We start from the raw sequence: 21,954 nt of genomic DNA, 5'->3' as shown, positions 1-21,954 counted from the left end.
CCATCCTGCCAACCCATGTCTGAGCTGCTTACCTCCACTTGCCCTCCTTCCTTTCTTGTTGTCCGTTTTGCTACATGCTCCCACCCGGCCCACCTCCTTCCACTGTTGTCAGTGTTGTTTCTTGCCCCCACCCTCTCTCCTACCTTCTGTTGTTGTTCGTCTTGTTCCTTGCCCTAGCCTGTCCCACCCTTCGTTGTCCATCAGATTGCCACCCCACACTCCGTTGTCTGTGTGCCCGCTCCCAGCTCCTCCCTCCCACTCTGTTGTCTGTGTTGCCCCTGACTCACTCTCCTTCCATGTTGCCTCCCACCCTCTCCCTCTGTTTTACCTATTGCCACCATCCTTTCATGTTGCTTATCACCACCCTTATTTTGTGTTGTCCTCCACCTCCAGTCCCTCCATGTTTTCTTCTTTCTTCCACCATGCAGTAAACAAAACAAGCATTTGTAATGCACTAGGTCTCACATTTACTTGAGTTGGAGCTATTGGAACTGTAATTGCATATCTGGACTTTTTTTGTCACATTAATTGGCCAACCATGCCGCATATTTTGGTCCTTTCTACCACATAATTCCAGTGGCCCTACATATAACTAAAGGGCTAGTAAGCCTACTGGAATATGTTTTAGACCTTTAAAACACAAACGACTCCTAGGTGCAAAACATATTTACTTGGCAGTTGGTACAGGCAACATTTGCCACGGGCATGAATAAATAATTGTACTCCGCAAATGCGTGCTTACTGGATCACTGTCCCATTACTGCAGTCTGGGTAGTCGGGCAAAACGTTCATGATTTTTCACACACTAGAGGAGAGCCACCTCACATAATATTAATGATCCTCATTCACTCTTGAACTGACATATTAGTTATAAAATATTGACCATTGTACAGCATTATCAACTGTAAGCTCTCCTTGAAGTTAGTTTTATAAATACACACACACACACAGCTCAAGTTCAACAGACTCAAACATGTGACGTTCATCTAGTCAGGTTTCTGCTTTGTATTTACAGCTTGTATCATGTTATAAAAATAAAACTACAAGTCTCAGAATACAAAGCTGAAACATAAACTAAATGAGTGGATCATGCATCAAATTGGAGAGCGGTACAACTATACAAATACTACTTCAAGGGCTGGTTTCCACGGTGTATCACATTTTAAAAATATAACTGCTGCAAAATAACGTTTACTTAGCCGATCAGAGTTTATACAATGTAAAAATGTCAAAATAACTCTGGCAATTAATGTGTTTTTTGGAGAGAAATCACACTTATGTCTAGTGGAAGTTTGAAAACATTAAAAGGTAGCACAGATGGTTAATGTTCTTTCTGGAGACAAAACGTACTTTTGTCTAGTGGAAGCTTGGACTCATTTTAAGGTAGCACAGAGGGATAATGTGCCTGCTACAAAGAACGCATGCTAGGCAAATCACAAAGTGCATATAATGTAAAAATGTCAAAATAACTCTGGCGATTTATGTTCTTTCTGGAGAGAGAATGTACTTTTGTCTAGTGGAAGCTTGGAGTCATCATAAGGTATTGCATAGTGTCAATATGCCTGCTGCAAAATACGTATTCTGAGCAGATCAAAGTGCATATAATGTAAAAACTATACTGCAGATCGAGTTTGCACTCTGAGCACTGTGAGCGCCATGGCAGCCACAAAGGGCAGACAAAAGAAAAAATTAGTTCACCCACGCGGAAGTATATCAGCAGTCGTGTAATTGTCCCTGTAACAGGGTGGGTGTCCAAGGCGGTAACCAAACTGCCCCAAGGTGGTACAAAGGTAAAGCATTTACCAATGACATCAAGTGATTTTTGAAAGGCAAGCTCAGAAACTAATTAAAGTGGTAGGCGTGGTTAAAAGCCCACAGTACCTACATCAGGTCTGTGCGCTTGCGCACTCAGCCTAAAGTAGTGTTAAGATGGGGCCAGCACTAGCTGCTTCATAATGCTTTTTTCCCCATGCTCTCTGTTGTTGTCCGTGCCCCCACACATGCTCTCCTTCCCTCCATGCTGCTTCCTATCCTGCCAGCAATAAAAAAAAAGTTCTGTACACGGCCAGTGCTCACTGCGGCATAGCATTTTTTTTTTTTTTACTTTCGGCCATGCTGTAAAGCTGCTGTACTGCTGCCCAAATGATATATTGACATCGCTAATAGCTCTCTTGTAGGTGGGGCCTATTGGCTTTGCAGATTCCCGTTTCTTTCGGCATAATATGGCAGATTTGGGAAGGAGAGATAAAATGACATTTAATAATATATAGATATAGTGAAAGAAAAACTTTATTTAACAGGAAGGGAGGGCGTGGCTTTCATCAAGGATGCAGTTTTGAAAAGACCATTTATATGCTGTTCTCAGAAGTTAATGCTGTCAGAAAATATGTGATCAGCTTCAAAATATGATAAAATACATTTATCCCAATTACTTTCACCTTAGTGGTGGACGAGTAGAGGCCTGATATGGTCGAGAACAAGCTTGAGGAGAAATATTCCCTAGCCTATGTCAGGCCACACATCAGGGCTGTAACGCAGGTCCCTGCAGCCCGTGTGGTGCGCAAAGTCAATGAATATCTGAGAGATATGAGAGACTCGGGGCCACACATCGCATTCTGCGGGGGGATAGTGAGGGGAGGGCATAATTCTGCTTTATGCCACTGCCACTTATGTTCTCAAATGCAGGGTAGTGTTACCCTAGGGGGTGCCTATCTCGTGTTAACATTAGCTCTGTCTTTAAAATCCACAAGCATTACCCAAGTGATTTGTGTTCTGTGATGATGGTCATCTGCTGCTCTTAACCGTAGGGTTTTTAGCATTAATTTATACAAGAGAGCCCCAAGTTGTAGCGTACTGTACAGGTGTCATGCAGTGTTGTCCTATCAGCATACACCGAGATGTTTTCTGCTGCTCCTCTTTAAATGTTTATTTCATCATCAGGTTTATTTCAAAATGTATTTTTAAAATTCCATGAAATTAAATAGATACAACGTGAAAAACTACAATCTTTATTGATTTCATTTTAACATTATATTTACATAAAACGTTTATTTTACTGTACAACAGGTAAAGCGTGGCGACCCCATTCTGGAGAGAGAATTTCAAAGAACCAAAACCGAAGCTCGTATGAAAAGAACGCTTCGGCCTTTGGGCCAGGTAAGCTGTGGACTGTGTTCAGAGTTTTTATGCGCTGCTAACAGTGAAGGATTTTACAACGTTTTTTCACTCCTCTTGTTTATTCTCTCAGATTCTTTGCACACAGATGTAGCACATTTTTTTTTTGAAATGTTGTAATGGCTTATGCACAGTCTTTCTTTGCTTTTGATTATTTGTTGAACCTTTTGCTACGTTTTATACAGTTTAAGGAGAACAAGAGTGTAGTGTTAAACTTCAGCTGGCGTTATTCATTTTAATACTGTCTTTTGGCTCAGGTGAATATTTGTAAGGGTGCTAATACTACGTGGAACAATCAATCATTAAAAACGAATCAGTGGATGAAGTAGATAATTAAGGCACAAGTCCTAAATAAAGAAGTGGGGTGACTAACCAAGTCAGGCAGTATGCAAGTAATATTACGGCATGTGACATCGCAAGTGGCGTCACAACTCTTGATTTTACAGGAAGTGACATCACAAGAAGTGACATCAGATCTTAAGACCTCAAACATATGTTTAGCAGATCTTTCTTGTACGTTTGAGCACATTACGAGAATACATTCAAACAGTCTTGATTTAGCAGAAGTCTACCTGCTTTGTAAGCCAAATATAAAACAATGTGCCTTTTGTCAGTGTAAAGCTTCCTTTACCCAAGGCTTGAACAAACTAACTATGTCGCCAGACTACTTCAACAGGCATAATACTGCATATGCAGCACATTTGTATGTAGATGTGATCGCTTTAACTACCTGCGCTCTCTAAAGGTGAAACGCTCTCCTATGCAAAGTATGCTCACTCAGCTGTACCCACCACTCATTGTGACTGTGGTGGGCACCTGCACCCATTTTAGAAGATTGGGACTCATTTGTCACCAACAACCATGATCCAAAGCAAGATAGAAAGACAGAAAGGGGACAAAGGAGAAGGAAAGATAAGAAAACACCGTGAGGGCAAAAAAGGGATGAAAAAAGAACCTGCACGAATAGGCAGGTATAGAGTATTGAAGGAAAGAGGTAATGACAAATTTGGCATTCATCAATAAGACACTACGAAAACTTTTGGGTTTCTGCATTTATGTTTTTACCAATTACACACTGCCCCCCAAAATGTCACCACCACATTTATCAGCAGACATCTATTGTGTTCTTATTGTTGACATAACTGTATCTAAACCACCCTCACATAACCAGCACAACCTGACAGCTCACCATGCAATCAATACCACTCGAATATTCTCGCAAAGAATGGACCATACATTTTCAAAGTAAGAGGTATCTGCTCCTCATCAAAATAGTTTTAGTCCATCCAGTATCCAAGGATGAAAAGGAAATGATGATAAAGGTAACTCACAAGAAAAAAACATGTGCAATCCAAGTCACAGCTAGCACTTTCAGTAAAATATTGACCTTCAAAAGGACATATTACTAGTTTGCATGGAAAAAATACTCAGGGGGGGAGAGGTAGGAATAGCGAGAGAGACCACAAACTATGGCTATTAATCAGAAGCTACACTAGACTATGCTCACCAATAAGAACTTTGCATATCCTGACCATGTTACACTGCCCACATGGTGCACTAGATATGGCCTGCTTGACTTGCTTGTTTGACTTGCTTGTTTACTGTAACATTGACCTGTGGACCTGCCTATTCAGTGTAACCGCATCCTGAAGGAGCCAGCTCTAAATAAGCAAACATGATCTTTCATTTCATAACTCTGAATTACATCAGTCTCCCAGACCTAAGAGCATCATAACAACAAAACAGTAGGTAGGTGAGGAAAGGGCAAAAACCAAGACCTTCCATACTGCCTGCAGCGTAACAACATGGCAAAAAGTATACAGCCATATACAGCTCTCTTGAATTTTCCAGAGCTACACAAAAGCAACTGATCTTCCTTTCAAAGAAAACTGCTCTTCAATATTTAATGACCGGAACTGTAAATAAAACACACCATTCCAATTGTTTGGAAAAAATGTTTTCTTGTGCTGTGAAGGATTTAGATACTTCCACGCAAAACTGAAATATTTGAGTTATGGAGGAACAAGCCTGATTAGTCAAGACAGTCCTTATTTGAAGTGAAATATGCACAATTGCATTATCTGTCTGCCACCCAGACTCCAATCTCATGAACCAATTAAAGATAAAACATTACATTTTGATGTAAAACAGGAGAAATAGGACAAATAAAGAAATGTCAGTCTAATGGCTGAAATGAACAATGTGAAAGCAGAAAGCCTGGGATTAATCCCAGCTTGACCAAATTGTGTGATCCTAGGCTAATCTCTCTTTTGTGTTTGATCTAATAAGCTGATATATAGAACCATGTATAAAAAAAAGCACTTGACTGTAGGAAAGTACCATCTTTCCTGGCATGTTACCCCCATTTTTCACTGTATATATGTTGTTTTAGTTGTATGTGTCACTGGGACCCTGGTAACCCAGGGCCCCAGTGCTCATAAGTGTGCCTGAATGTGTTACCTGTGTAGTGACTAACTGTCTCACTGAGGCTCTGCTAATCAGAACCTCAGTGGTTATGCTCTCTCATTTCTTTCCAAATTGTCACTAACAGGCTAGTGACCATTTTTACCAATTTACATTGGCTTACTGGAACACCCTTATAATTCCCTAGTATATGGTACTGAGGTACCCAGGGTATTGGGGTTCCAGGAGATCCCTATGGGCTGCAGCATTTCTTTTGCCACCCATAGGGAGCTCTGACAATTCTTACACAGGCCTGCCACTGCAGCCTGAGTGAAATAACGTCCACGTTATTTCACAGCCATTTTACACTGCACTTAAGTAACTTATAAGTCACCCCTATGTCTAACCTTTACCTGGTAAAGGTTAGGTGCAAAGTTACTTAGTGTGAGGGCACCCTGGCACTAGCCAAGGTGCCCCCACATTGTTCAGAGCCAATTCCCTGAACTTTGTGAGTGCGGGGACACCATTACACGCGTGCACTACATATAGGTCACTACCTATATGTAGCTTCACAATGTTAACTCCGAATATGGCCATGTAACATGTCTATGATCATGGAATTGCCCCCTCTATGCCATCCTGGCATAGTTGGCACAATCCCATGATCCCAGTGGTCTGTAGCACAGACCCTGGTACTGCCAAACTGCCCTTCCTGGGGTTTCACTGCAGCTGCTGCTGCTGCCAACCCCTCAGACAGGCATCTGCCCTCCTGGGGTCCAGCCAGGCCTGGCCCAGGATGGCAGAACAAAGAACTTCCTCTGAGAGAGGGTGTGACACCCTCTCCCTTTGGAAAATGGTGTGAAGGCAGGGGAGGAGTAGCCTCCCCCAGCCTCTGGAAATGCTTTGTTGGGCACAAAGGTGCCCAATTCTGCATAAGCCAGTCTACACCGGTTCAGGGGACCCCTTAGCCCTGCTCTGGCGCGAAACTGGACAAAGGAAAGGGGAGTGACCACTCCCCTGACCTGCACCTCCCCTGGGAGGTGTCCAGAGCTCCTCCAGTGTGCTCCAGACCTCTGCCATCTTGGAAACAGAGGTGCTGCTGGCACACTGGACTGCTCTGAGTGGCCAGTGCCACCAGGTGACGTCAGAGACTCCTTGTGATAGGCTCCTTCAGGTGTTGCTAGCCTATCCTCTCTCCTAGGTAGCCAAACACCCTTTTCTGGCTATTTAGGGTCTCTGTCTCTGGGGAAACTTTAGATAACGAATGCAAGAGCTCAGCCGAGTTCCTCTGCATCTCTCTCTTCACCTTCTGATAAGGAATCGACTGCTGACCGCGCTGGAAGCCTGCAAACCTGCAACATAGTAGCAAAGACGACTACTGCAACTCTGTAATGCTGATCCTGCCGCCTCCTCGACTGTTTTCCTGTCTGTGCATGCTGTGGGGGTAGTCCGCCTCCTCTCTGCACCAGAAGCTCCGAAGAAATCTCCTGTGGGTCGACGGAATCTTCCCCCTGCAACCGCAGGCACCAAAAAGCTGCATTACCGGTCCCTTGGGTCTCCTCTCAGCACGACGAGCGAGGTCCCTCGAATCCAGCGACTCTGTCCAAGTGACCCCCACAGTCCAGTGACTCTTCAGTCCAAGTTTGGTGGAGGTAAGTCCTTGCCTCACCTCGCTGGGCTGCATTGCTGGGAACCGCGACTTTTGCAGCTACTCCGGCCCCTGTGCACTTCCGGCGGAAATCCTTTGTGCACAGCCAAGCCTGGGTCCACGGCACTCTAACCTGCATTGCACGACTTTCTAAGTTGGTCTCCGGCGACGTGAGACTCCTTTGTGCGACTTCGGGTGAGCACCATTTCATGCATCCTCGTAGTGCCTGTTTCTGGCACTTCTCCGGGTGCTACCTGCTTCAGAGAGGGCCCCTTGTCTTGCTCGACGTCCCCTCTCTCTGCTGGTCCAATTTGCGACCTCCTGGTCCCTTCTGGGCCTCAGCAGCGTCCAAAAACGCTAACCGCACAATTTGCAGCTAGTAAGGCTTGTTGGCGTTCTTTCGGCGGGAAAACACTTCTGCACGACTCTCCACGGCTAGAGGGATCCGTCCACCAAAGGGGAAGTCTCTAGCCCTTTTCGTTCCTGCAGAAACCTCAGCTTCTTCTGTCCAGTAGAAGCTTCTTTGCACCCGCAGCTGGCATTTCCTGGGCATTTGCCCATCTCCGACTTGCTTGTGACTTTTGGACTTGGTCCCCTTGTTCCACAGGTACCCTAGATTGGAAATCCACAGTTGTTGCATTGTTGGTTTGTGTCTTTTCTTCATTATTCCTCTAACACGACTTCTTTGTCCTAAGGGGAACTTTAGTGCACTTTGCACTCACTTTTCAGGGTCTTGGGGAGGGTTATTTTTCTAACTCTCACTATTTTCTAATAGTCCCAGCGACCCTCTACAAGGTCACATAGGTTTGGGGTCCATTCGTGGTTCGCATTCCACTTTTGGAGTATATGGTTTGTGTTGCCCTTATCCCTATGTTTCCCCATTGCATCCTATTGTAACTATACATTGTTTGCACTGTTTTCTAAGACTATACTGCATATTTTTGCTATTGTGTATATATATCTTGTGTATATTTCCTATCCTCTCACTGAGGGTACACTCTAAGATACTTTGGCATATTGTCATAAAAATAAAGTACCTTTATTTTTAGTATAACTGTGTATTGTGTTTTCTTATGATATTGTGCATATGACACTAAGTGGTACTGTAGTAGCTTCACACGTCTCCTAGTTCAGCCTAAGCTGCTCTGCTAAGCTACCATTATCTATCAGCCTAAGCTGCTAGACACCCTATACACTAATAAAGGATAACTGGGCCTGGTGCAAGGTGCAAGTACCCCTTGGTACTCACTACAAGCCAGTCCAGCCTCCTACATTGACTTTTTGTGGCTTCTTCCTACCAGCCACACTCTAACCTCATGCGCCAAGAACTGAAGAAAAAACATTACACTTTAATGTGAAATAGGAGAAATAAAGATTTGTCTATTTAGTGGCTGCTTTGCTTAAAGTGAATGCAGAAAAACCTGTGTGCTGCCCATGACCTCCGTATGCCAGGTGGGGGAGCAGTGATGATTGAGGGCTGTCGCCCTGTGCTATTACTAATCCTGTACGCTAGGAGCAGGGCTGTCACCCTGGAGCAGTTGTGAAGGAGAAGCAAGCCATTACCCAAGGAGGAAGAGCAACAATTCAACTACCCAACAATCCATGAGGACCCAGGATCTAGTGCCGGATTAGGGAGGTTTACCGCGGAGGCGAAGAAGTGTGTGGACACTTGCTGTCTCCACCATTGCATCCAGATTTCTGCTCACCACTGGATCTCAGGCACATGCCAGGGGGCAACTTGCACTGACTGACAAGGTACAGTGTGGAGGCACTTTAACTTTCTCAAAGCTATCATGAAACCTCTAAGACTTGAACTCACTAGTGGGGCCTAGCTGGAATTTTGCCTCCCATAAATGGGTGACAACCACTATCCTTTGATAGGGAAGTGAGACTCGAAAGGAAAAGCTAGTGTGCCTGCCTTAAGAAAACTGAGTATGTTATTTGTTCACAAAATACATGGGTAGATGTATCTATTGTACCACCCATGTAATGCCTACCTGACGCAAGGTAATGCAAGGCAGGGCAATGTGGTGTCTTGTGTTCGTTTTTTTTTTTTTTTACAAAGCCACGCAAGGGGGATTTGTGTGGCACTGTAAATCTCAAAATAGATTTTGTATCAAGGTTGTGCCAGAAAAGTGATGCAACTCCGATGCAAAATCCAAGCCTCAACTCTGCCACAAACATATTGGCAAAAGGAGAAAAGTGACAGTAAATCTGTTCTGTTTAATTGGTTGGGAAGTCTGAATTTTAAAATATCTTATGGGGCTAAGGCACCTGCTGCAGAGATCTTTGTGTTCCAAGCACATTTGAGTGAATAATAATAATAATGGTAGAGTAACTCTATTGGTTAGCAGATTTGCTGGAAATATCTGTGTTTTGTCTAGTCCCAGTTTTGACTCAAAGCTGCAAAGAGTGTGTCTCATGCAAAGCACATCATGTGAAATGCTGATGACAGATTTTTATTTTATGTAGAAAGGTAAGTGGGTTAATGCTTTTAACACCGAGATCCTTTTTGGGTCGCAACCTACCAGACAGCACAGCTGTCTGGCTTGTTAAAACATCTTGGGGACTTTCAGAAAGCTGCCAGAGCAATACATTCCGTCCTTTGCTTACCATTGGGTTTGTGCTTTGTAACTCACATTTTCTGGCTTTCTATTTGCTGGCTTTACTTGCTTTAGGCTTTCTAGGTTCAGTTTGTCCTTCCCATTGCCTAAACCATGTTTACTGTTTTCTTCTACAAACTCCCTTTCTGTATTTAGCACTTTAAATATTGTTCTTATCTTGTCACATTTGCTGTGCATTTAAAGACTGAGGTCAAATGTCAAGTGCTGCCTTCTGAGGGCACTTGCTTACTTTTCTTTCTCTGACTTCGAAGTGAGAGCATTTAGGTGGCAATCTTGCTTGATAATGGTAGTAGGAAAGAGGTTGTTTCTAGCACACAACATTTAAATGATCTGTGTAAGTATTTCAGAATATATCAGAATTGGGAACACAAATCAAGCACTTTTTTATTATTTACGAAGTGTGCTGGAATCAAATACTTTAATATGATCAAAACAAATCATTACGGTAGGTGATGCAATTTCCACACATTTTTGTTTGTGCACTGTATAGTTTTATTTGTAAAACTGTATGTCTGTGTAAATGGATGGCCATTTCAATTGAAAATGGTTTGCCGGTAATGGCATTGCAGTGCCATACCATGCATACAGTTCTCTGAGCCACTCCACTCTACTCTGCACCACTCAACTTTACACCACTCCATGCCACTGCACTGTATGCCACTTCACTCTACACCTTTCTACTCTACCCTGTACCACCCTACTCTATGCCAGTGCACTCTTTGCCACTCTACACGACGGTACACTTCGCCACTGCACTCTAAACTTCACCAATCTACTCTGCACAACTCCACTCTACACCACTGTATTTGTTGCCACTCTGCAACACTGCACTCTCTGCCCCTGCACTCTACGCCAATCCACCATACGCCACTTTAATCTACTCTGCACCACTTTACTCTACAGCATAACACTCTATGCCACTCTACTCAACTGTATTCTACCCTGTACTACTCCACTCTCTGCAACTTCACTCTACTCTGAAATAATCTACTCTGCCACTGCAATCTATGCCACTCTACTCCACTCTATGCCATTGCACTCTGCGCCACTCCTTCTTAACCACTGCAATATACGCCAATGCACTCTACACAACTGCACTCTATACCACTGCACTATACTCAGCATCACTGTACTCTATGCCACTGCTCTTTACACCACTGTTCTCTACTGCACTCTGACACTCTAATCTGAAACACTGCACTCTCTGCCACTGAACTCTATGCTACTCTACTTTGCACTACTCTGCTTTACGCTACTCCACTTTACACCACTGCACTCTGTGCTACTGCACTCTGTCACTATACTTAACTCTAGTCTGCACCCTCTATACTACTGTATTCTGCACCACTCTATGCCACTGCACTTTGTCCCATTCGAGTCTACTCTGCACACCAGGCCACTGCACTCCATACCACTATGCTGTACTCTGCACCACTGCCCCCTGCACCCCTCCACTCTGCACCCCTCCACTCTACCCCACTCTACTATATGCCACTCTACTCTGTGCCACTCTACTTTTTTTCACTCTACTTTTTTTCACTCCACTCTGCGTCACTCCACTCTGCGTCACTCCACTCTGCGCCTCTCCACTCTGCACCACTGCAGTCTAATATGCACCACTCTAATATGCACCACTCTAATATGCACCACTCTAATATGCACCACTCTAATATGCACCACTCTAATATGCACCACTCTAATCTACACCACAGCATTCTACAGCGCTGCATTGTATGCAGCTGAATTAAATTTCACTACACTCTATGCCACTGTACTCTGCAACACGCCATGCGAATGCACTTCACACCAGTCTACTCTACGCTACTCCAGTGTTTGCCGCTCTATGTGACTCTATATTATGCCACTCCATTCTCTGCCACTCCCCTCTACATTATTCTACTCCACTCTTCACTATTCCACTCCACTGCATTCGGCGCAACTCTCCTGTACGCCACTTTCAGTCATGCACACCAGCAGCCACACTGGTGTACAATGTGGCTAAAAGACATTGGCAAAGCCAATAGCTCTTGCTTAGGCGAGACCTATTGGCTTTGTCAATGCGTTTGTTGCTTGCAGTTGCATTATAATCCTTTGAATACAGCAGAGTGAGCTATGAAGGATGATATGTGACCCCGACACCTTGTAACCCTCACTGGCTTATGTAACGTATTCTGTACATTGATTTACAAATGTGTATGATTCATTGTCAATGTAATGTGTACTTGGGGAGTAAAACATTCTGACACCCTGCATTGGGATGAGTAGCACTAGAAAAGAAAAAATAGAGATATTTAAATTGATATTTTGTGTAAATACTGGGACAGGCTACCACATCTGACATTCTTAAAGTGCATGCATATCTCTTATATAGAGCATCCATGCCAATAGACCAGATTCAGGCGGGACACTCGTGGTTTCTAAAGCCAAAATATGCTTTATTGTGGCTGTCTCCCTCCTGAGTTTCTCTGCTTTAGTACAAGCCACTTACGGAACTACATTCTCCCGATTGTTTTCTTTTTTCAATCTCGCACTTCCCTCTTCTAAAAAGCGAGCATGTAAGATACCGGGAATGAACAAAATCAAAAGTGTGCCTCTCTTTAGCAGGTGTGAAGTGCTAACAAGCTGTGCGCCTTTGTTACCTCTTAACTGCATTTGTATTTTGGTCAGAGGCTCCAGATAGCATCCAGCCAGGATTCCCCAACAAAACCAGTACTGATGTCTTCTTAAATTCTGCCTTTGTCATGGGCCGAGCTGGAGTCTGAAATAAGAAAGACCCCACACCCCCTGCACGTTGTTCAGTGCTTAATTTGTAAATAAAAATGTGCCGGTCCCCAAAGCCCTCCTCTTAAACACGCGGCTGCTGCAATTAAATGTGGGAACACGGAATACTGAGCGGTGTAATCCTGAAGCCATTTTGGGCCTCTTCAGTCTTTATAAAGCCACTCGCTGCCCCTTCAGTTCACTCTTGCAGCTTTCTACTTTCTCCCTTTGTGACCCTTTATCGTTTTTCCCTTCCTCCGTCTTTCCCATATGTGTCTTTTGCTCACAGCAAATGCTTTAGACAGAAGAATAAGCCCCGGCCCTCAAAAATAAGTGCCGATGCTCAGCACCGGAAACAACAAGCACAAATTAAGCACTGACGTTGTTGCTCTGATCCAAAGCAAACAACATGCAGCTGCTGCTAAATGTGTCCCAGGACGAATTCAGAATATTTTACAGTGGGTCCAAACTTCTTAGAAGGGTGGATGGTGTTCACACTGTGAAAATAGTGGGTGTACGACATCCACCTGCATGTACCCCAGACTTGTGCCCTGGATAACATCCATCAAGGATAATTGCAATGGTTTAACATTTGACAAATGAGCTGCAATGTGAAATTGTGTAACTTTGAATGTCATAGAGTAATACTCAGGGCTTTAAGTGAGGTGGGTCCTTTGATTTCCGACGTAGCAGTAATTAAAAACTGGCCTTGGAGCCCTAAGTTCATGTCTTTAAGTTTACAGGCAAAACCAGTGATTGTATTCTGAACAATAAATGTAAAAACCATTGTTGTAATCCACTTCTGATGCAGGCCCTGTTACCATTTCATGTTTTAGTTAATCTTGCATTACCTAAGTGCTTACTTTTTCCAGGATGCCTTGTGTCTGGAGTTTTTAGGTTGTGCATAGCAGTGCGCATCTCATGCCCATCACTTTTATTCGTCGTTGGCCTTGCCTTGCAAAAATATTTTGATGTCATTGGTAAATGTTTTACGTTTTTCCCGCCTTGAGGCTGTTTTGTTACGCCTTGCAGACTGAACCGGTTGCATGGATAAATGCATGATTGCCGATATGCATTTGTGTGGGCCAACTACTTTTTTTTCTTTTGTCTGTCCCCTTTGCGCTCCATGGCGCTTTGAAGTTTGGCCAGGGGTCATATCTGTTAGTGAGCTACCTCCCCTTTACCACCAACTTCACGACGCAGCCTTGCTGCCAAGGCCTGAAGACCCCTCTCTCACAACCACGGCAAGAGTGGGCTGTTTAATGAACTCCTTCTTGGCCGGGCTCGTGCCCCGGGGCTGCACGAGCAGCGACCTGGGCCTGGCAGCACGAGGATAAAAAGAGCCATCTTTCTGGAGCATATTTGCTTGCTGTTTAGTTGGCCTCTAACAACACTGCCTCTGTTGCACCTTTAATTATTGCATTGGTATTGAGAATTCTATCACAAGACAATAGTGGTCAGGCTTGGGGCGCCGAGGTGGCTTGTTGTGCAGAAAGAGGGTGAGGGCGGCCTTTGAAGCACCACGTCCAGTGATAGACTGACCACAGTGAGATCTGTGGGGGATAAGGGGTGGAGGTGGGAATGGGGTGGAGGGCTGTGATTGATTGTTCGGGCCACACCATGGCGTCTGTCATCGTGCACCCTCAGTGTCTGGCACTACTGCACTCCCTTCTGTGGCATCTCTGCCTTCGACAAGCTACAACAGGCTGCTTATGGCCTGTCCGTGGGCTGTTAACTTTTTGTTGGCAGGGTTCTGGAACAAAGTAGCCAATGCATATTCTTGCCTTCAACTTCATTGAAAGAGAAAAACTTTGATTTAAAGCTAGCTACCAAGCAGGGTAGCAGTAACAAAGCCGCTGGACCAACCACCCTAAAAAGTAAGTTTATACTAAGACACACCTCCTTCTCATAAGATCCCCTCCATCTACTCCTGGCCTTCAGGCACACAGCCCTTTGCATTCTGGGACCTGTATTTTTAATGTTACTTTTAGGTATGTGGCCCTTGCAAGGCTGTGCTAGTGATAAAACGCTAGGTATAGTTGGGCCCCGTGACTTCGACATGGGGGCCCCATATTGTGATTCTCCAGTTCTGGGGCAGCTCAGCTAAGGAACCTCATCAAAAGCGTTTTTCTCCCCAACTTCCACCCACTGAAGGTGAGGATCTTGCCACCTTTTTCTGGGCTTGCGCCTCCCTTCCCCCGGCGTAGACAGGTGTACGCGAAACAGATTCCTTTGGAATTTAGAAAGACCTCTCTTGACACCTGACTTGCTTGCATTTTTAGAAGTCGGAGACCACCGGAAGGCCCGCACCCCAACACCTGCTACACGCAGACCGACAAACTCATTTGTTGGAAGAATTTTTATTCACAACTTTTACCAATTACTTCATAAAATGCTGTCAGTAATAATTCACTTCAAAAAGAATCTTCAAAACATATTTACAATAATTAAAAAAAAACATTTCAATAAGATTAATTCAATAACCATAAATCAATGTGACAGGATCCCTTCCTGTCCTAAACCTCTTTTGGTCCACACAGGTGAACTGTGTGGACAGGGGGGGCAGCTCTCCTGACTTCACCCTTCCTTGTCCTCATGCTCAGGGTTTCGCCCCCTCCCCAAACACCAATCTGCCAAGGGGGTGTAACGGGGCGGCCAGGAGCAGGAGCCCCATGGCCACCCCAGCGATCCGCAGGTTGGTTCAGGACTTCAGGATCCTACCTCTGGTGTTATCCCGGGGCCCCAGCCTTGGGGACCCCTCTGTTGGTTATGGTTACTTTAGTACTTCTTCTTTGGCCACAAGGTCGACCAGGGGCCCAAAGGTCCTTCGCCCTCCCCATCCTCAAACAAGCTGTGAGAGAAGAACCACATATCTGCAATAAATTGGTCCGTCCCCGCATCAGACAAATGTACCATATCTCTGTGGAACATATCTGGACCCTTTAAAAGTTTATGCAGAATGTTCCATAAGCATCCGGGACCCGGGCACAGTCTTGCCATTTCAGCGTTGAGCTTCTGAACCGACACACTGATTGTCCTTGATTTTATGTTTGGACCCCAATTGCGGCGAGGTACAATATGCGACCATGCGATAGCCATGTTTGGGAATTCTTTAGATAACTTTGTTATTTCAACAAAAACCGTTTCCCTGAGTACCTTGCGTCCCATGCGCACCAAGTCATTGCCTCCAATATGTATAATAATGAGATCCGGGAACTGAAGTCCCTCGCATATCCTTGCCAATTCGACGAGTTGCTGTAGCTGCGTGACTCCTATTCCACCAACCCCACACCAGCGTAAAGCCACATCCAGGATCGCCGCCGGCTTAGGCATACGGAGCAGTTGTAACCTGTAGGCCGCCCGCTGTACAAAAGAATGTCCTAAGACCCAAACCACGTGAGGTGCCATTGAACTGCACCGACAGAAAATTGTATGAGAAACCAACACGCATTTTACAAACTCTGAGTGAGGGAGCACCCATCATTGCAATTCAGGTCTAATGTAGCGCTTATAACAATTGGATGACCATAACCCGATGGACTTTACATCTGCTACAGACATCCCTGAGCCGGCTGCTAAATTAGTGCCCCAGTCCTGAACGAATGTGAAGAGTACTCCTGAGGGTCCACACCCGCCGCCCTAAGAGTCACCCTTAATACTGCTAAAAATTGGTAGCGTGATAGGCATTCCCCATTTGCGTGTAGAAAAAGAGCAGATGACCCCAAGGATGGGCGGGCCACCAGGTAAGATCCCAAGCGACCCACCGGACATAACGCAGACCCTGGCGCAGCTCTAAGCTCAAGTGCGTGAGCCCTTACTCAATTGATCAGTATTGGACTTACGCAGTCGAATTGTCACCAATCCTGGAGTGATACGTACATCTGCCCACTGAAGGCTTCCTGAGTAGTGCCAATGCGGAAAGTGCCATAGAAAGCTGTAGTAAATACTGCAGCGAATAACGTCGCCTCAAAAGACTTGGAAAACACATTGGGGATTCTGTCCAAGAGCTTTCCTAGTAAGGAAGCAGTTATGGGGTGCCTAGTGTCCTTGTTTGGGCCCTCTAGTCGAGCCCAACCAGTCACCGCCCTCTTAATGATAAAGGTGTTCAAATGGGACTCCTGATTCTGAAGCTTCGCAAAGCAACGAATAGTGGGTAAGTGAGCCTTGGCGCATGAAACTGGTCTGCCCCTTTCTTTTAAATGATTTAGTGAACCACAAATGGCCTGTGTAGAAAACAATTCTGAAATTTGCTTCTAATTCAGAAAATGTCTGTATTGCTGGAATGATTTCTCATTAGGCCCCACTTGTGCGGGCTGCTAGGGATGCTGCTACTAAAGAGGGGAGGGCGGGGCTCCAATCTTCCACAGCTATGCTGGGAACTCCATCATCTTCTCCGCTGCGTGGGGGTGGAACCTCAGAAAGTCCTGCATCAATGAGTGAGACAGAATGTCAGCAGCATTGTTATGGACCCCAGGCACATGTTTTGCCCGAAAGGTAATGTTGAGTTTCAAGCAGATTAAAACCAAGTGTTTCAGGAGCTGGAGCACCATTCTGCATGTTGCCTTTTGTCTATTAATCGCCTCTACCACAGCCATGTTGTCTGACCAGAATATTACTGCCCTATCTTTAAATGTCAGGGCCCAGATGGTGACAGCGACAAAAATGGGGAACAGTTCTAAAAATGCTACATTCTTAGTAAACCCCTTCTCAACCCACTCAACTGGCCAGTTGGCCCAGCAGGTCCCCAGAATGGTGCCAAAACCTACACTGCTGGCTGCATCAGTGAATAGCCCCAGGGTAGGACTAGGAACTGGAGGATGAGGCCAAAGGACCGACCCGTTAAAATCCTGTGAAAAGGCATCCCATATTTTTAAATCCTCCCTAACTTCAAGCAACAGCCTAGTGTGATGGTGTTTCTCTGTCAAACCCACCATCACCCTAGCAATGGACCTGGAAAAGGGGCGTGCCATGGGAATAATACGTAAGGCGAAGTTCAGTTGACCTACCAAAACCTGTATCTGGTGCAGAGTGACTTTCTTTTGAGACAATACAAAGCTAATGGAATCCTTAAATACCTGTAATTTATCCGAGGGTAAGCAACACTCACCCGCTATGGAATCTATCTCAATCCCCAGAAATGTGATGCAGGTAGAGGGGCCTTCTGTTTTGTCAGGGGCTAGTGGGACCCCAAATTCATCAAACATAGTAGTCAAAGCCTGGAGGGCCCACAAGCACCTCGCAGACCCCGGAGGGCCCAGTACCAAGAAATCATCCAAGTAATGTATCACTTCTTTGTGTCCTGTGCGCTTGGTAAAAATCCATTGCAACAAAGTGTTAAATTGTTCAAAGTAACTGCAGGACACACTACATCCCATAGGCATGCATTTATCGTGGAAGTACAACCCCCAAAATTGAAACCCTAATAAATGATGGTCATCAGAGAGAACTGGAATTAGCTGAAAAGCGGATTCAATGTCAGTCTTTGCTAGAAGTGCCCCATGACCTAAGGCGCGTAATTTCACTAGGGCCTGGTCCACCGTGGCATATCGAACTGAGCATAGTTGGGCGTCAATTGCATCATTTACAGATGATCCCCGAGGAGCAGATAGATTTTGTATTAACCTGAACTGACCTGGCTCTTTCTTGGGAACTACCCCCAAAGGAGAGCAAACACAATTTGTTGTTGGAGGGAAAGAAAAGGGCCCCGCCAGCCTACCTAATAGCCTTTCTTTCTCTTTCTTCCTTGCCACCACACTTGGGTTCCCCAAGGCTGATAATTAATTTTTGCAATATGGAATAGGAGGTACTTGTAGAGCAGGGATTCTAAAACCAAAAGAGAAGCCATTAACTAGGAGTTCTGCAGAATCTTTATCCGGATAGGACTGTAACCATGGGCGCAAAGCGTTAATCTGTATAGGTGATGGCAAAGTAGATTTATTTAGAGGGCTTACTCCCCTCCTTAACCTTCTGTCTGGATTTTTTAATGCACTTGTACTCTGGGTGATAGGGGTGCCCGCAGAAGGAGCAGTTATGTCTGATTTTGCAAGATCCAGGGGGCGGGAACATACTTTTCTATTAAATGCCCAGCACAAACCTTTTTTATCGCTGGAATATTGTGAGCGAACGGGCTGCTTCCCAGGCAACTTGCTATTTACACATTCTAACCATACATTCACCTCAGTTTGGTCCCAACCAATTCTTGGGTCTTCATCCTTAGCCCACCTGAAGTCTCTATCATATTCTAACCAGGAGTTGTCCCCGTGCATATGGTGTGCTCTCAATATCTTATTTGTATAGCAGATCATTGACATAGCCAACTCAGGCTTGAAAAAATGTCCACAAATTCTCCTTTCCAAATCTTATTTTTAACCTCAGAACCAACATGAGCAGCGAGCTTACCTGGTCTTGATAATAGTGTGTCTTGTCCGGCCCCCACCGCCGTAGTCCCACCCCCAGACGTGTTATTGTTGATTTCAGTAACCTTACTATTTTCGATGCTGGTGGGGACAAGAGGCTGGACGCCCGGTGCTGGGGTGACACTCTGGCCTGCCACCTCAGAGGGCGCTGATGTAGTACTGCGTGCTGCCGCTATCGCCTCAACCTGGCGTTTAAACTCTGCTACGGAGATCTTTAGGGAGTCATTTGAGGACCAAGGAGAGTTGTAGGTAGAGCTGGGGTAGCCAAGGTATTAATACTAGCCAATAGCTGGGACACCGCCAGCAAAGCTTGCTTGGTCGCATCCTGCAAAGGTACCTCTGCATTGGAACTGCCCTGCCCCTGCAATACCGGAAGAGGGGCAATTGGAACTTCAGTCTGAACTTGAGCTTGAGCCTGGACTACTGGCACCGCCGATGGTGCAGACAATGTTGACAATGACTTCCGAATATCTGTCAGGATTGCTAATACCCCTTGTTCAGTTGTGTGTCCTGTTCCTTGTTCCACCGGAGGACCCTCTGAAGTAGCGCCATCAGATACTAATAAAGTATCTGCGCAAGGGGGGTGGTTGCTGACAGGGAATCGGATAGCTGCTGCGCACTAGGAACCTGTCTCTTATTTCTGCGCTTAACGGGGGGAATGCTGCACAAGGAGGTACATGGGACCGCCTAAGGCGGTCACTCTCAGCACAATTGTTTTCTTAGTCCGATGCGGAATCTCTGCTGCCAGAATCTCCACTGCCCAGTTTCGCCAATACTAACTTCAACAGCTGAGACAGTTATGGGTCCCTGCCCTTCCTCTTTCCCACTTTATTGCGATTACAAGCCATGACTCTCAATTGCAATTAAAGTAACACAGTACCACTTAACATATACTATGCAACTTCGTAAATGCGCACACTCTCAAATTCCAGCACTGTATTATCAGAGTCCTTAGATCAATTACTTACGAAGGTATTCTTTGAATGTTTGTAACTGAGACCACGTTAAAATACAAACCATATCACAAATCCACCTCCTCCTCACAGTTACCCCACTTACCCTGAATGAAGAGTGTTCCTGGCCCAGACCAGGCCGACGTTGTGTGACACCAAAGCAGGCGTCACCTAGCTAGGTCAGGAAGGCTTAGCAGATGCACCAATTGTGCACCGGGGGTGAGGGTCTGGGTATGAGGGGTGAAGGGTCAACAAATAATACAAGGCAAATTTAAGCCTTCACTAATTAAACCGCAATTATAACAAAAAAGGGGGATGAATGGCTCAATCACTACTTTTATTTGCAGTCTAACTGATCAATAAAAATGGCCTTTTTAAAAAGTTGGCGCGTGAATCACAGTGTTTCCCAACTGGAATCACTGCGTGTAGCCTCCAAACAGGCTACACAGGCACATAAGGTGCACCCAGGTATGTAGTGCTGTAATCTTCTAAGTAAGTAGGCGCTATCGCCACAACATCTAATAAAAAGGCGACGTGGATGAAAGGGACAATAAAAACAACATGCCGTGCGATATGCGATGCGGCAAGGAGGAATCCCTAGACACGAAGGGGCAAGACACCGCCTGCGCGCGAGGGTGGTGCCCTCAACCAGGGCGACCCCTGGCTGTAACTGAGTGGCCGGAGAGTAACACTGAAGCGATGCGGCAAGGAGGAATGAAGGGGCAAGACACACAGCCAGCGCGCGAGGGCGTTGCCCTCAACCAGCGCGACCCCAGCTGTGACTGAGCAGCCGTAGGAGCGGCTCAAACAGAGCGGCATGTGGGTCCACGTCGTCGAGTCAAGTCCCACGAAGATCGGGACAAGTCGAAGATCCGATAATGCTGGTTCCAACGCTGGCTTCAAGGGCTCGTATGCCAACGCGCCAGAAAAGGCTGTGCCTTTTTGGGGGGGTGCTTAAATAGCCCCCCAACTGGTGCGCTGCAGATGGAGCTTGAACCAACGTCGCCCCAGCGTACCCTCAGCTAACTTCCGCCCACACACCTCGTGAGGCATGAGAGCGGAAGTACCCTGGCCAGCCTAATGCACAACTAGTGCAGAGGGTTTGGGCCACGGCGGCCCCGATTTCCAAGGGCCGCGCTCCCCCCCATCTTGGGGGGGGGCGCTTTACCAAAAGCAGAACAGCTTCAGTTATTTCCTTTGTTTGCCGGTCTCTTGTGGCGCAGTCACAATTTTAGCAACAGAGCAGAGGGGTCTGCAGGCTGAATGAGATTCAGAACAAAGGAATCATAATCTAACCTGGAGAATACTGATTGGAACCAAGAGGGACTGTAAGGTTCAGAGACTGAATAAGAAACAGCAAGTAGTGACAGCAGCGAATGGGAAGAGGATGGATCTGATAGAGACTTCTAGCTGCAGCTTCCTTACCTTAGAATTCCCTGGCGTCAGCTTAGAATCCGGAGTTTTTTGTGAGCAGTACCCTGCGCGCGCGCGCCGTCAGACATTGTCGTTCGGATCTGCGTGCGTCAACCAGCTCCACGTGCGTCGTCAGCGTCGTTGTAGTCGTCTATGATGTAACGGTTGTCTATATAGACGCCGTCTCGGCGCGCGTACGTCAGTTCTTTTCCTTCCGTGCCGGTTAAGCGCAGTTTTGGAAAGAGCTACCCTGCTTCGACGGTTTGTCAACGCTTTTTTGACTGTTTGGAGTCATATCTTCGAGAAAGACAGGATTCAAGCCGTGTGGTGCGTGTCATCGCACCATGTCGGTGACGGATCCGCACTGAGTTTGTCTTTGGTGCTTGGACAAGGACCACGATTCCACCTCGTGCTCCGATTGTCGGGCCATGGCGCCGAAGGCCTTGAGGGAGAGATCCCTTAAGCTTCTTGCGGCCCGACATTCGTCTTCGGTCGGCGCGACTCCGCGGAGGTCACGGTCTCGCAGTAGGAGGAGGTCGCAGCACCGCTTCCGGAGCCCCAAG

The 21,954-nt window shown here is 45.9% G+C and overlaps 1 protein-coding gene across 2 annotated transcripts in view; it reads left to right on the top strand.

The window, feature by feature from the left end:
* CFAP221 (cilia and flagella associated protein 221) overlaps window positions 1-21,954 on the top strand; it is an 827,291-nt gene that overhangs the window by 344,071 nt on the left and 461,266 nt on the right. For both annotated transcript variants that reach the window (XM_069224324.1, XM_069224325.1), the window contains exon 13: window positions 3,067-3,156. In XM_069224324.1, the coding sequence (XP_069080425.1) occupies window positions 3,067-3,156 (90 nt within the window). The remainder of the gene's footprint in view (window positions 1-3,066; window positions 3,157-21,954) is intronic.

Source organism: Pleurodeles waltl, chromosome 3_1 (assembly GCF_031143425.1).
Source record: "Pleurodeles waltl isolate 20211129_DDA chromosome 3_1, aPleWal1.hap1.20221129, whole genome shotgun sequence".
In the NCBI taxonomy this organism is placed as follows: Eukaryota; Metazoa; Chordata; class Amphibia; order Caudata; family Salamandridae; genus Pleurodeles; species Pleurodeles waltl.
The sequence above is the reverse complement of the archived record's forward strand: the minus strand, read 5'-3'. Positions and strand labels throughout refer to the sequence as shown.